The sequence below is a fragment of the Eucyclogobius newberryi genome, unplaced genomic scaffold, assembly GCF_026437365.1.
Source record: "Eucyclogobius newberryi isolate DKJ021-1_F unplaced genomic scaffold, fEucNew1.0.hap1 SCAF_6, whole genome shotgun sequence".
Classification (NCBI taxonomy): domain Eukaryota; kingdom Metazoa; phylum Chordata; class Actinopteri; order Gobiiformes; family Gobiidae; genus Eucyclogobius; species Eucyclogobius newberryi.
The window spans coordinates 9,502,898-9,518,281 of NW_027316278.1; the positions used below are offsets into that span (position 1 = coordinate 9,502,898).

Sequence of the window (15,384 nt, forward strand, 5' to 3'; positions counted from 1 at the left end):
TAACCAAACCAGACATTTCCATACCTAATGCGATACATTTGGTCCAATGTCTGGATTCAAATTGAATGTACAAAAAACTTACTGGTGACCTCATCTGTCATTTTGAAAGACATACCCATTTAAATGGCAATCCAAATCTTATTTCTTTAGATGTTCTGTGCTACTTGTGTCTTCAGTATTTTGTTTTCCCTGTCTGGTCTGGTTCTTTTTTCTGTGTTTTATGTATCTAACTTTACAAAAAAATCAAAACATTAAAACAACACAATAAAATACATAAAAAATACATAATATTATTATTATTATACATATTAAAACTCTTTGTATTAAGATTAGGGCTGGGCAAGTTAACGCGTTAACTCATCACTTATTTAACGCGATCAATTATTTTAACGCGCATTAACGCAGGTCGGATTCCCCTGGTCCGCACCAGTCCTAAAGCCAGTGTTGTACCTCAATGAACGTGTTCATAATTTTGGTGAACGTGAACTGAACGAAACGGTATTACTGCTGATGAAAGATAATATGAACGATTTCATTCCGGTGTCGGTGAAAGGCAAAATTCGTTCTTTTTAATTTCGTTCAATAAAGTGTCAGATTTCTAGAGACTTCCAGGCGAAACACACCGTTAAGTTGCCCAAAAAGAGCCTGTGTCTGGCAAGTGTGAGAGCTCCAGTTGTAGAGGCGATAGATGCGGAGACACAGGTTTCGCGTGTCGCACCGCACCGCACCGCACTGCGCATGCGCATCAAAACAAAAAGCAGCATTGACGCTGTTCAACAGAACAGCAACGATTCCCCCTGCTACGACCAGTTACGTGAGTTTTATGATAAGGTCGGAGAGGATGGGAACAATCTAACATTTCTGTGCAAACTTTGCCCAGCAAGTTTTCCCTCATGTTTTTGAGAATATACTGTGTTGAAAGCTGCTGCTGCTGCTGGTACTACTACTACTGCTACTGCTACTGCAACTGCTGCTAGTGTGTGCTGAATGGACAGCAACAAGTCTGTTCCTTCAATGTGAATGTAAATCCTGGGCAAGGATTCAAAATTGGATATGAAGATGAAATCTGACACATATTTTCAGCATTAAACTAATGAAATAATTGCTGCCTGTGGTTGTATATGGGCTGTGGAAATAATTTAGAACAATTATTGCATAATATTGAAAAAAATAACTGAACTAGTTCATTTTTTGGAGCTGTGAACTATTACACATTACTAATGTATTTTGAGTGTCTAATGTTTAATGAGATTACAATGTTTCTGACTTTACCTCTGAAGTGGCCTGTTAATCTTTAATGATTTTGTGGCAAGTGAATACTTTATTTAACTGCTATTCAATAAAAATGCTGATGCACTTTACACTTCTTTTGAATTAATTTTGAATTTTGCACGTAAAAATGTGATTAATCGTGATTAATCAGGGAAATAATGCGATTAATCGCAATTATAAATTTTAATCATTGCCCAGCCCTAATTAAATAATTTGTAAATTACCATTTTATAATCCTTTTTTTAATAAATAAAGATTACCACACACTGCCTTACTGGCAAAATTTGAATTTATCAGCCATTAAGATTAAGATCGGCCTATTTAAGAGTCATCTTAAATAGGGTGTGGCAAGCACCCAAGGGTGGCAGGTCGTTAAATGAACCGTGCACAAAATAATCTACAAACAATCAAATTCATCTAAGTCAAGAAAAGGGCAAAAAAAAACACCATGTTTTGTTAAAACAACACAGAAGCAAATAATGCAAAAAAGAAGTGTAACTGAAGACAAAATGATATGAACATTGTCATCAGAAAGTAGACCCAAACTACTGTGCTATACACAAAGATCTGATCTCTCCAGCAGATTCTAATGGCAAATAAGTCTAAATAAAACACATAGTTTTCAATAGAGACACATGACAGACAATACTCCAGTTGAATTCTTCATTGAGGCCTTTGGGAGTTTTAATACTATATTGTTTTAACAAAACTAAAACTAAAACATCGTTCCTTGTTATTGATTTCCATGAATTTGATTGTAGTGTCCTGTTCATTTAACTATATGTCACCCTTGGGTGCTTGCCACATGCTATTTAAGATGGCTCTCTGGAACTTAGCCTTTTGTACTTCCGGCGCTGGCGTCCGCTGGCTGTCTGTTGCAACGCTGATCTCTTTTTAATACTTTTTGTGCTCTATTTATTGTATTTTTGTAAATATTTTTGTACTTTTACTTGTACGATCAGGGCACGCGCTGGACCCTTTGATTCAACTTTGTTCGGCTGGATCATTGCGTGTTTTCGTCGTTTGTGATGTGCGCTGGCTCCGAGCCCCCCCAGCCGGCGCTGATTTACACGAAGGAGCAGCTGATGGAGCTCCGGAGCACGGTTGTTTTCCGTAATCCCGCCGGACATTCTGTGGAAAACACAGAGGAGCCGGCAAGTGGGACGCAAACTCTGGGACAAGCATCGACGCTACAGACCAGTACTCCCTGCTATCGTCACAGGAAACGTGAGGTCCCTCCAGAATAAGACGACGGAACTAGCGAGCCTCATGTGGTCCCAGAGGGTTTATAGGGACAACAGCGTCATGCTTTTAACGGAGACGTGGTTAACCCCAGAAATGTCGGATTCTATCATTGTTTTGGACAATTTTCATCTGCTACGGGGTGGACAGAACGAGAGAGTGCGATAAGAAAAGAGGAGGCGGCCTGGCTGTGTTTGTAAATGAGAGTTACTGCAAATCTGATTATTGCACAGTAAAGGAACATATGTGTAACAAAGACATTGTACTGTTGGGTATTGGCATGAGGCCACTCTACCTGCCCTGGGAGTTCTCACATGTTATTGTGATAGCACTGTATGTGGCCCCGTCTGCTAATGCTGAAAATGCTTGTGAAGCACTGCTCTGCTACACCAGCAGGCTACAGACACAGCACCCACAGGCGCTCTTCCTCATCTCTGGTGACTTTAACCCCGCTTCTCCCTCTTCTGTTCTGCCAACATACCCCATGCCCCACCAGAGACAATAAAACACTGGACTTGCTCTTTGCCAACACCAAGGAGGCTTATTCCTCCTCCCCCCTCCCTCCCCTGGGCAGTTCGGACCACAACCTTGTACCTCTGAGGCCTGTGTATGAACCTGGGCAAGGCAAGGCAAGTTTATTTGAAGAGCACATTTCATACACAGGGCAATTCAAAATGCATTAAAATCACAAAGAAATTACAGAAACAGAAATACAATAAAATTAACAAAATAAAAAATAAAAATGAAAAACACCTAGCCACAAAGGGTAACGTGTTTTTCGAGTCCAACTCCTTTTTAAATCCTTTTTAAATCAGTCCAACTGATTGTACGTACTTTTACACGTCCAACTTGTTTTGGAGTCCAATTCAATTCAATTCAATTCAATTAATTTTTGTAAGGCCCAAAATCACAACAACAGTCGCCTCTGAGGGCCGAATCAACAATGACATTGTCTGATGGAGTCAGACAATGTCCCTTTTAACTAAACTAATGAAATCACAAACATAAAAGAGAAGAGTGCAAAGAAAAATCCTTTCAGTCATATGCGCAGCTAAACAAAACTGTTTTTAGCTTAGATTTGAACATTGTCAGAGTAGAAGCCTGTCTGATATCTTCAGGAAGACTGTTCCAGATTTCAGCTGCAGAAAACTGAAATGCAGATTCCCCATGTTTAGTCCTGACTCTGGCACCAGCAGGAGGCCTGTCCCTGAGGTTCTCAGAGTCCGAGATGGTTCATATGGCACTAACATATCCAAGATGTACTTTGGTGCTAGGCCATGGAGAGACTTGTACACAAGCAGAGCTATTTTAAAGTCTATTCGCTGAGCCACAGGGAGCCAGTGCAGAGACCTGAGAACAGGACTAATGTGATGGTACTTCCTGGCTCTAGTCAGGACCCGAGCAGCAGCGTTCTGGATGTACTGCAGCTGTTTTACAACTCGTTAGGAGAGGCCAGTGAGCAGGACGTTACAGTCTAATCTACTGGAGACAAACGCATGGATAAGTCTCTCCAAATCTGGTTTAGACACTATATCTTTTTATTTTGGCAATGTTTTTTAGATGGTAAAAAGCTGCTGATGTTATTGATTTGATGTGGCTGTTAAAGTTCAAGTCTGAGTCCATTATTACTCCAAGATTTCTAACTTGGTTTGTAGGTTTCAGAGCGAGACTCAGTCTTGTCTGAGTTCAGCTGGAGAAAGTTGTTTTGCATCCACAAACTGATCTGTTGGATGCAGTGACAGAGTGAATCCACTGTTCCATAGTCACCTGCCGACAGTGAAACATAGATCTGAGTGTCGTCTGCATAATTGTGATAGGACACATTTTCACTGCGTAACAACTGACCTAACGGCAGCATGTAGAGGTTGAACAGAAGGGGACCCAGGACTGACCCTTGGGGCACTCCACAGGTCAGGGTCATGTGGTCTGAGACACAGCTACCAATTTCAACAAAGTACTTCCTGTCTTCTAGATAGGACCTTAACCAGTTTAAGGCAGTGCCAATGATGACCACCCAGTCCTTTAGTCTCTGTAAGAGGATCCCATGATCGACAGTGTCAAAAGCAGCACTCAGATCTAACAGAATTAAGACTGAGGCTTTGCCCGTGTTCAGGCGGATGTCATTTATCACCTTGACAAGAGCAGTCTCAGTGCTGTGACGAGGTCTAAAATCTGACTGAAAAACATCAAATGAGTTGTTTATTAAGAGGAAATCTGTGAGCTGTTGGTAAACAACCTTTTCAAGGACTTTGCCCCAAAATGGCAGTTTAGAGATGGGCCTGTAATTACTCAGTACTGCAGCATCAAGACTGCTCTTCTTTAGGAGAGGCTTTATGACCGCAGTTTTCAAAGACATTGGGAATGTTCCAGATTGAAGCGGCATGTTAACTATGTGAGTGAATGGTGCTAATAAACTGTTCAGCACTGACTTTAGAAATCTGGTGGGTAACACATCGAGGCAGCATGTAGATGAACTCAGACTGGTGATGATCTCATGGACAGTTTTGTCGGTTACTGGTGCAAAGTGAATCAGCTCTAAGTGTCTAGGTGTTTTTTAGGGTATCGTGAACAGGCAGCCTGTGGTGCCCCATGTGGTGAGGAAGTGGTCTGCTGAGAGCGAGGAGGCTCTGAGGGACTGCTTCAGCACCACTGTCTGGACTGAGCTTTATGACACACATGGGGAGGACATCAACACCATCACGGAGTGCCTAACGGACTAAATAAACTTCTGTTTTGAGAACACTGTTCCCACCCGGTACGGTGTTTTCCAAACAACAAGCCGGATTAACTGTGAACTGAAGGCTCTGCTGACAGAGAAGAAGAGAGCCTTCAGGTCAGGGAAGAAGGAGGAGCTGGGGACTGTGCAGAAGAAGCTGAGGAGGAAGATCAGGCAGGCAGAAGCCAGCTACAAGAGGAGGATCAGCTGCAGCAGAAGAATATTCAGGGAGTGTTTTGGAGCCTGAAAACCATCTCAGGCTTCAAAGTCCCCCCTGCCCAGACGGAGTGGGACCTACACTGGGTGAATGAACTGAATTCTCACTTCCCGAGATTTGATCAATCACCCACCCCTCCCTCTGCACAGCTTTAGGCTCTCTCTTTCACAGCTGGAAATGGCCTACACCCGTTCCTCTTCACATCTCTGTCTCAGCCCATCAGCTCCCCACTCCACCCAGACTCACCCATCCCCCCAGCACACAGTCCCCCTGCCAACCAATGACTGTTACAGCAGCACAGGTGAGGAGAGAGCTGAAGAGGATTAAAGTAAGGAAGGCAGCAGGACCTGACGGCATCAGCCCCAGGCTCCTTAAGTCCTGCGCAGATAAACTGTGTGGAGTTATGGAGCATGTCTTCAACATGAGCCTAAAGCTGAGGGTGGTACCACAGGTCTGGAAGACCTCCTGTCTGGTATCTGTGCCCAAGACACAGCGCGCCAAAGACCTCAACAGCCTCAGGCCGGTGGCTCTCACGCCCCATCTGATGAAGACACTGGAGCGGCTAGTCCTGGACCACCGCCGCTCTACCGTGAGCTCAGCCATGGAACCGCTGCAGTTTGCATATCGGCCTGGCATTGGAGTGGAGGACACCGTCATCCCCCTGCTGCACCGCTCTCTCTCTCACCTGGAAAAGCCTGGCAGTTCTGTGAGGATCCTGTTAGTTGATCTCTCCAGCGCCTTCAACACCATCCAGCCACTCCTCCTGAGGGACAAGCTGGAGACGTCTTGTGTGGGGTACGACCTGGCAGAGTGGATCCTGGACTCTCACAGTTTGTGAGGCAAGGCAAGGCAAGGCAAGTTTATTTGTAGAGCACATTTCATACACAAGGCAATTCAAAGTGCTTCACAGCAGGATAAATGCATTCAAATCACAAAGAAATTACAGAAATACAATAAAATTAACTAAATTAAAAATTATCAATCCAACTGATTTTCTAAACTAATAAAATCACAAACGAAAGAGAAGAGTGCAAAGAAAAAATCCTTTTAGTCATATGCGCAGCTAAACAAAACAGTTTTTAGCTTAGATTTGAACATTGTCAGAGTAGAAGCCTGTCTCACATCTTCAGGAAGACTGTTCCAGATTTTAGCTGCATAAAACTGAAACGCAGATTCCCCATGTTTTGTCCTGACTCTGGGCACCAGCAGGAGGCCGGTCCCTGAGGTCCTCAGAGTCCTAGATGGTTCATATGGCACTAACATATCCAAGATGTACTTTGGTGCTAGGCCATGGAGAGACTTGTACACAAGCAGAGCTGTGAGAGCCCGGGACTGTGTGTCTGACACTCGGACCTGCAGTATGGGGGCGCCCCAGGGTACCGTCCTCACGCCCTTTCTCTTCGCCCTCTACACTGCAGACCTCAGACACAACACGGAAAGATGTGTCCTGCAGAAGTTCTCTGACGACTCTGCCATCATCGGAATTATCACGGACGACGATCATGCGGAGTACAGAGGACTGGCGCAGGACTTTGTGGACTGGTGTCAGCGGAACCACCTCCTCATTAACGCGGGGAAGACCAAGGAGATGGTGGTGGACTTCCGCAGATGCCACTCCACTGCCCCCTCACCAGTGAACATCCAGGGAAGAGACATTGAGAGAGTGGACTCATAAAAGTACCAGGGTGTTCATATGAACCACACCGCGCTCTGGACTCTGGACAGAAGGGTCCTGGCTAAACTCACATTTATGCTGGACCATGAGTCTCAGCCCCTGCAGGACACTCGGTTCGCTCTGGAGAGCAGCTTCAGTGACAGACTGATCCACCCTCGCTGTGTGAAGGAGAGGTTTCGCAGGTCTTTCCTTCCTGCTGCTGTCAGACTCAACAACAATCACTGTTAGCCCTGAGCATGTGTATACTGTCATTCCCATGTGCAATACTGACTTAACTATGTGCAATACTGTCATATTCATAAGCAATAATGTCATATTCATGTGCATATAACTGCTGTAAATAGTTTACTATTAGTGTTTACTTTGCCCCTATTATTATTGTTTTTGTCTTATGTTATGTCTTGTGTTATGTTATTTTTTCTTTCCACTCCTTATTAAGAATATGAGCGGTTATGTCTTAAAAGAGTTTTGAAAAGTGTTTTTTTTTTAAAGCTTCCTATAAGTTATCTGTTCTTTTAATTCTGTATCTACTTGCATGCAACACCAACATTTCCCCGTTGTGTGGACAAATAAAGGCTTATCTTATCTTATCTTTGTTTTCTTTCAAAATTCATAAAGGTTGTTTATGTATGAAAACATTCACATAGTGCAAGTAAGGCGGTGCTTTTCTTTTCATGTATTTTGGGCTGCTTCTTCTCGTGCACCTCGCTACAAAATGTGAATTTCTCATCTATATTGTTGACATAAACCCTTTTTCTAAACTTCTAATTGAACAATGTTTAAGAGTGTGTTTATAATGTCCTGTCCCCCAACAACATAAATGGCATTAACATACAAATCACTCTTCCCTGTTTTGATGTGTGTGGTCTGGAACTGAAAGAACAAGTGGCTGCCACTTTCATATTTTATACCATATTTTATAGAGGAGTTTCCCATTAGAGAACAGATCATTTCAAGTAACAGGCAGCACAGTCTTTTATTTTATTATAAAACACCTATGAAAATATCACACATTGAATACATATCAAAATGTATTCAATGTGTGAGGATTACTCTTGCAACACTAACCTGTCTCACAGTTAGTTTAATTTGCATATATGCAAATTGTGTATTTGCATATTGGTATATTGTATATTTGTATATTGCATATGCAAATACATACCTGTGATCATGAAGCAAATGCACAAAGAAACCTCTTAGAGCACCTTTAGAAGGTAAAGGAGTGACAAGATATACAATGTTAATTGCCTCAATGATTTCCAGAAAGTGTTTACACAGAATTATGTTGTCAAGATGTGATTTGGTGTCATTTCTGTATCACTTGACTGAGGCTCCGCTGTCTTCCTAAAAGACGGAACTGCATCTCTAAAGGTCTGTGATCCAAAACAGTAGAGCAGAGGGTCCAGGCAGCAGTTCAGTCCAGCTACAACCATTGAGGCAAAGTACGCCGTCTGTAAATGATCGGACACGTGGCATTGCACACGATAGAACTTCAATACCACCACTGCTGTAGTGCGGATCACATTCATGGGCAGGAAGCAGATGACAAATATGATGAGGCACATTCGAATCATGTGCTGGGATTTGAGCTTGACTTTGAGAGTGTTTGGTGTGATGTTGTTGAGACGAGCGAGAGCATTTTTCACACGAATATAACAAGTGGCTGAGATACTTAGAGGAAGCAGGAAACCAACCGATACCAGGACACAGCTGATGATGAATAAAGAGTTTTTCTGAGACCTCTGACTGAAGCTGTAACATTGTGTGATTTTTCCTACTTTAGTGGAGGGAGTGGCAAAACCATAAACCAATGAGTGTGCCAGCAGAAAGAGCCACACTCCAGCACACAGCTTCTTGATAAAGCTTTTGTTTTTCATCCTGCTGCTCTTGTTGAAGTGCGCCACCACTTTGTATCTGTAGAAGCTGATCAGAGTGAGGAATATGGTGCTGCCGTAGAACTGGGCACTCAAGAAGGCAACCATGACAGTGCACAGCACCTTTCCAAACGGCCAGCCATTACCCATTGCATGGTACACAGCAATGAGTGGAGTGACAGGAGTGGCCAGAATGTCACTGAGAGCCAGGTTGAACTGCAGGACGGTCCCAGCGCTCCATGAGGGCAGACGGCAGCAGAAGACCCACAGGCTGAAGACGTTCAGGATGAAACCGATGAAACTGATCAGGCACGTGAGCACTGGGATGGACATGGGCTGAGGTCTGGGCTGGCAGCTCTCAAAGTCACTGCTGTTGTTCATACTGACAGACAATACCAACCTGGAGAGATTGTAAAATCATGCATTATTTTATATGAAGAAGTTTGAATTCTATAATAAAACAATTAAATTAATCTCAACTCTGCTTTTAACAGATGTTTTTCTGGTGTTCATCTGAAACAGAGGTTTTGCCCATTTAATGTTGCTTTTGGGATGGCCCAATTCACATTTTCCGTATGTAATTTGAGAAGAAAACCAATACTAAGTAATAGTCCTAAAGATGTGAGGATTGAATCCTTTTTTCAGTAACTTTATTTACGGCAGCCGTATCTTTATCGAATACCATTTACATTACTACTAGAAAAAAAGAAATTATATTTGTTTTGTTTATTAGTTTTATCGTGAAATTAGAAACTCAATAGAAGTTATTCATATTATATTATAAATGGGTGATAACCCATTGAGATTGAGACCTCTTTTTCAAAACATAAACCTCTTGAAAAAGAGGTCTCAATCTCAATGGGTTATCACCCATTTATAATATAATATGAATAACTTCTATTGAGTTTCTAATTTCAAAATAAAACCAATAAACAAAACAAATATAATTTCTTTTTTTTAGTAGTACATGGGTACTAGACCAACATCACATGATCTCTCTGGGTGGAGTCTGCATGTCCTCCCCGTGTTACCGTGGGTTCTCTCCGGGTTCTCCGGCTTCCTCCCACCATCCACCGTGTACATGCATGTGTTAGGCAATATTGGTAACTCTGTGTTGACCCTGCGACGAGTTGGCCGTTGTCCAGGATGTACCCCGCCTAAGGCCCGAAGTCACTGGGATAGGCTCCAGTCACCCGCGACCCCGAAAGGGAACAAGCGGTAGAAAATGGATGGATGGATAGTAGTACATATTTTTAGCAGCTTTAGAACAGACAAGACAGTTTAAACCCGACACACTGAACTAGACAAAACTCCATAAAAGTCCATAAAAACCTACTTGCTGGAGATATAACTCCGGACTGTGTGGACTGTAAGGGGCTTGTTCTGGTTTGTAGAAGTCACTGCTCGGAAGTGCCTGCCAGAGCACTTCTTAAGGCCAGGATGGATGATCAAAAAAGATGAGAAGACACGATGTGCTTTAGGTAGCTTTATTTTATGCTCACAATTACACATACATACAGACATACAAATACCATCCAATACCTCTCCTCAAATCCACAGAGATCAGAGAAAAAATGCAGTGCTACGTGACATCATAAAGCATCACAAGGCACCCTTATGACGCACGCAGTCACGCCACTAACTACAAGAGAATAGAAACCATGGCGACTGACAGCCGCCCTCATCCTGCTATTGTTTGTCACTCACTCGCGGGGCGGGAGCGGCGCACGGCGGAGCTGACAGCTGTGGGGGACACACGCGCTCTCTGAGACTACGTCACGGGTGAGCGGGGCACACACGCTCTCGCTGAGACTACGTCACGGGTTGGGCGGGGAGCCAGATCGCTCTTCGCAAGGGTGGGGGGGAATATCAAACCAAGCCGTTTGCATTTCCAGGTTGGTGAGGGGGTTCAAGGTATGGGTGATATTTCTTAACTATTATGTTACGGATGTTGCACAACCCTTATTATTATCAATTATACACTTAGGATAGACTACGAAACGTGGAAAAAAGCATGTTATGGCACCTTTAACGTTTGCTGGGATGTTTGGGGCATAAGCTCCAGGGTCCCTGGCCAGCCTGGTGAAGACGAAGAAAAAGAGGAGTCGGGTCTGCGCTGTGGGCGGTTTGGAGAGACAGGAGATGGCGGAGGAGAGTGGATCGATAGTCGGTGGCGTTCTGGACGGCGAGGAGGAGCAGCCTTTTCTGGCTGCTGGTGCCCGGAAACGTAAAAAGTCCCTTAGCTCGCTAGAGGGTTCTGGTACTGAGCAGCAGGATGAAGCTGCTGATACATAAGGAGAGCCTCTTTGCTGAAACTCGGTAAATGTAGTCAATAATGTTTCCTGTTGGCTCAGCCTTAGACAAGATGACATCATTCAGAAAAGCATGCCAACAGTGATCGAACATCTGTGCTGCCACAACTGAATTGCGTCTTAAAAGATCACATCTCTCCTCCCAGGTCAAGCCTTCAACAGTCACTTGTCTTCCCTCTATTTTTAAAAGGGTTTCAAGTAGCTCTCCCCATCTGAGATCTGCTGAACTAAATGAGCAGAACCAAGTAGGCAACCCAAGCTGGCGCAAACAAGCAAGCAAGTCTTTTTGTGCTGTCTTCCAATAAGCTGGAGTGCCTCTAATCGGGTGCAGGAAGTGATACCCATCATCACAATCTAAAATTTCTTTAAGAGATTCTTTGACATTTTCAAAAGTGGGAGTGGCATTGACGTGGGAGGCCTTGCTCCACATCTTACTTGGACACGTGAGACCTGAGTGGCTGATATTTGCAAAGTGGCATTTAAAGACAGATAATTATTCAAAATCAAAATCTTAATTAAGATCTTAATTCTTAATACCAGCATTTCCTTTAATTAAGTTGAGCCCAGGCACAGCCTGTGTAACCAAATGTGTAATTAATTGCTTTTTATGTCTTTGTTTATTAAACCACACAAAATCATTCTGGTTTATAGAGCCTTTGTACTGATCTTTATAGAATTATAATTGTCAGTCAGTCAATGAATCGTGTACTCCCTTTCAGAGAATGAGAGAGTAGAGTAGAGTAGGTATTAATGTTTTGCTGAACAAGCTTCAGATGGTACCCTACAATACAGTATAGCTGACTATCATGTAAAAGTTCATCCTCCATTTCTTCATCTGGTTCCTTGTTAACATCACCTTCATCTTGAGGACACTCATTGATTTCTTGACAGAAAATATTAACCCACTCTTCATTGAAGTCAATTTCTGCAAAATGCTTGTTATTTTGTTTGAAGAAGCGAAGGGCTTCCCTTATTTTTATTATACCAACATACACCCAGTATGTTACCTGCCCCACCAGAGAGAATAGAACATTGGACTTGTTTTTTGCCAACAGCAAGGAGGCTTATTCCTCTTCCCCCCTCCCTCCCCTGGGCAGCTCGGACCACAACCTTGTACATCTGAGGCCTGTGTATGAACCCATCGTGCGCAGTCTGTCAGTCCTGTCTGGTACCTGTGCCTAAGACACCGCGCCCCAAAGATCTCAACAGCTTCAGGCCAGTGGCTCTCACTTCCCACCTGATGAAGACACTGGAGCGGCTAGTCCTGGACCACCTCCATGCCACCGTGAGCTCAGCCATGGACCCGCTGCAGTTTGCATATCGGCCTGGCATCGGAGTGGAAGATGCCGTCATCTCCCTGCTGCACCGCTCTCTCTCTCACCTGGAAAAGCTTGGCAGCACTGTGAGGATCCTGTTCTTTGATCTCCTCAGCGCCTTCAACACCATCCAGCCGCTGCTCCTGAGGGACAAGCTGGAGACTGCTGGTGTGGAGTATGACCTGACAGAGTGGATCCTGGACTACCTCACGGACCGACCCCAGTTTGTGAGAGCACGGGACTCTGTCTGACACTCGGACCTGCAGTGTGGGGGCGCCCCAGGGCACTATCCTCGCGCCCTTTCTCTTCACCCTCTACACTGCAGACCTCAGACACGACATAGGCAGCTGTGTCCTGCAGAAGTTCTCTGACGACTCTGCCATCATCGGACTCATCACGGACGACGATGATGCGGAGTACAGGGGACTGGCGCAGGACTTTGTGGACTGGTGTCAGCGGAACCACCTCCTCATCAACGCGGGAAAGACCAAGGAGATGGTGGTGGACCGTAGACGCCACTCTGCTGCCCCCTCACCAGTGAACATTCAGGGACGGGACATTGAGAGAGTGGACAAGTACCTGGGTGTTCATCTGAACCACAAACTGGACTGGACTCATAACACAGACGCACTGTACATGAAGAACCAGAGTCGGCTCTACCTCCTGAGGAGACTCAGGTCTTTTGGAGTGACAGGGCCACTCCTGAAGACCTTCTACGACTCTGTGGTGGCATCAGCCCCCCTGTACGGTGTGGCCTGCTGGAGCAGCAGCATCACAGAGAGGGAGAGGAAGAAGCTGGACAAAGTCATCGAGAAGTCCAGCTCCGTCCTGGGCTGCGCTCTGGACTCGGTGCAGGAGGTGGGGGACAGAAGGGTCCTGGCTAGGTTCACATCTATGCTGGACCATGAGTGTCACCCCCTGCAGGACACTCTGTCCGCTCTGGAGAGCAGCTTCAGTGACAGACTGATCCACCCTCGCTGTGTGAAGGTCTTTCCTTCCTGCTGCTGTCAGACTTTATAACAAACACTGCTAGCCCTGAATATGTGCAATACTGATGTAACCATGTACAATAACTGTAAACCTGACGCGTGCCTGTGGTTATGACGCGGTCTTGCACCCACCGCCCGTCAGTTTGGAGATTCGCGGAAAGGAGATAGTCTGTACTATAGCTAAAAACTGCGGGAATCAATCAAAAAAACACTCTGGGTACACATGTGAAGCACAAATAGCAATGTAAGTAGGTTAAAAGCTCTGAAAAGTCGATTTTGCATGTTATGGGACCTTTAAAGGATTATCTTATCTTCTTCTTCTCTGAGGGCCGAACATCAAGAACATGTCCTCTAAGTATGAATTTGTCGCAATACAGTGAACCCTCGCTATAACGTGGTTCACTTTTCACGGTCTCGCTGCTTCACAGATTGGACGGATTTGCATCATGCATTGTGTTCTGCATTCTGATTGGCTAAACAGTCTCTCTATGGATTAATATGTACACGTACGTAAAACAGCTTGCCAAATTGAAGTTTGCGAGGCCGGTGAGAGCGGCGCGCGTGAGCTGCGGGACACGCCGGTGAGAGCGGAGCTCGTGAGCTTCAATGTTTTATTGAGTATTTCATTGTATAATAACTGTAACAAAATAATAAGACAATGACCCCCACAGTGTGTTTCTAGTTTTGTCTTGTTGCTGTAAGTGCAGAAAAGCCCGCTTCACACAGAGGATGTTGGAAATGGTACAAAGGTTTTTAGTATTCTGGCTTGATTTTCATCCAGAATGTCAGCAGAGTTGTTGCATTCAGTCTCCAACAGCTGATCCTCTTGTTGCACATGCTCGATTCGCCCGGTTTAATGGGTCGTGGATCCATTGACACGCAGTTCGCGGATCTTTTGCGCACGGGAAGAAACGCTCAAACTCTTGTAAAAGTAAAAACAGGTGATCGCGTAGCAGTTGCAGAATGCTGGCCCAGATGACGTGTCCTCCAAAATCCCCGCTTACTCCTCGTCTGCTCCTCACTTGGCCTTTTCCCCTTTGCAAAAATGCTCTCCAAAGACTTTCGTTTTTTACTCATTTTCGCTGGCTTGGGGGTCTACTTTTGGGCAGCGCGTTTGATGCGGCGAAAGTTACGAAGGAGAAGATGCTGTCACTGATAGATTATTTCCATTTTTTTGTGCGACCCGGTAGCAAACACGTTGCGGACCGGTACCGGTCCCCGGCCCGGTGGTTGGGAACCCCTGCTTTAAAAGACCCCACTCTCACCCTTACCAACATAGTTCCATTTAAATTTTATTTTCATTTTTGCCATAACTTCTTTAATACTGGTCCCATTTTCTACATTTGTACCTCAATATCTTAAATGATAAGTCAAAAAGTGACATGTTTGTTCTAGATTACCTCCTAGTATTATACCCGGTACTTTTTTTTCTATTTCTGTAAACTTTATTTTTCAGTTATATTGTCTTAGGACCATAAATACATTCAGATTCTGTATTTCAATGCATTGAGCTGATAAGCCACAGTGGTCAGATTATTATTTATTTCACCTTGAATTCCAGCACATATCATGCCAAAACAATTGTCTCTTATTGTGAAAAACAATGAAAATACAACAAACTCCTCCTGTATTGAATTTATTGATGAATTTGTCCATATTATTCATTCCATGTACTACATAGATTTTATTTATATATAAACAAATTTATCATCCTGATTCAAGGCCTCGGATGTGACCGTAGAGACTATGCAGCAGACTTCTCAACAAATTT

General features: G+C 44.1%; 1 protein-coding gene across 1 annotated transcript; it reads right to left on the minus strand.

Annotated features, from left to right (window-relative positions):
• Positions 1-8,402: 8,402 nt before the first annotated feature.
• On the minus strand, positions 8,403-9,377 carry LOC140346714 (P2Y purinoceptor 2-like). Its single transcript, XM_072432900.1, has one exon. It carries the CDS (start codon positions 9,375-9,377, stop codon positions 8,403-8,405), a length of 975 nt encoding a protein of 324 aa, XP_072289001.1.
• Between the last annotated feature and the right edge of the window lie 6,007 nt (positions 9,378-15,384).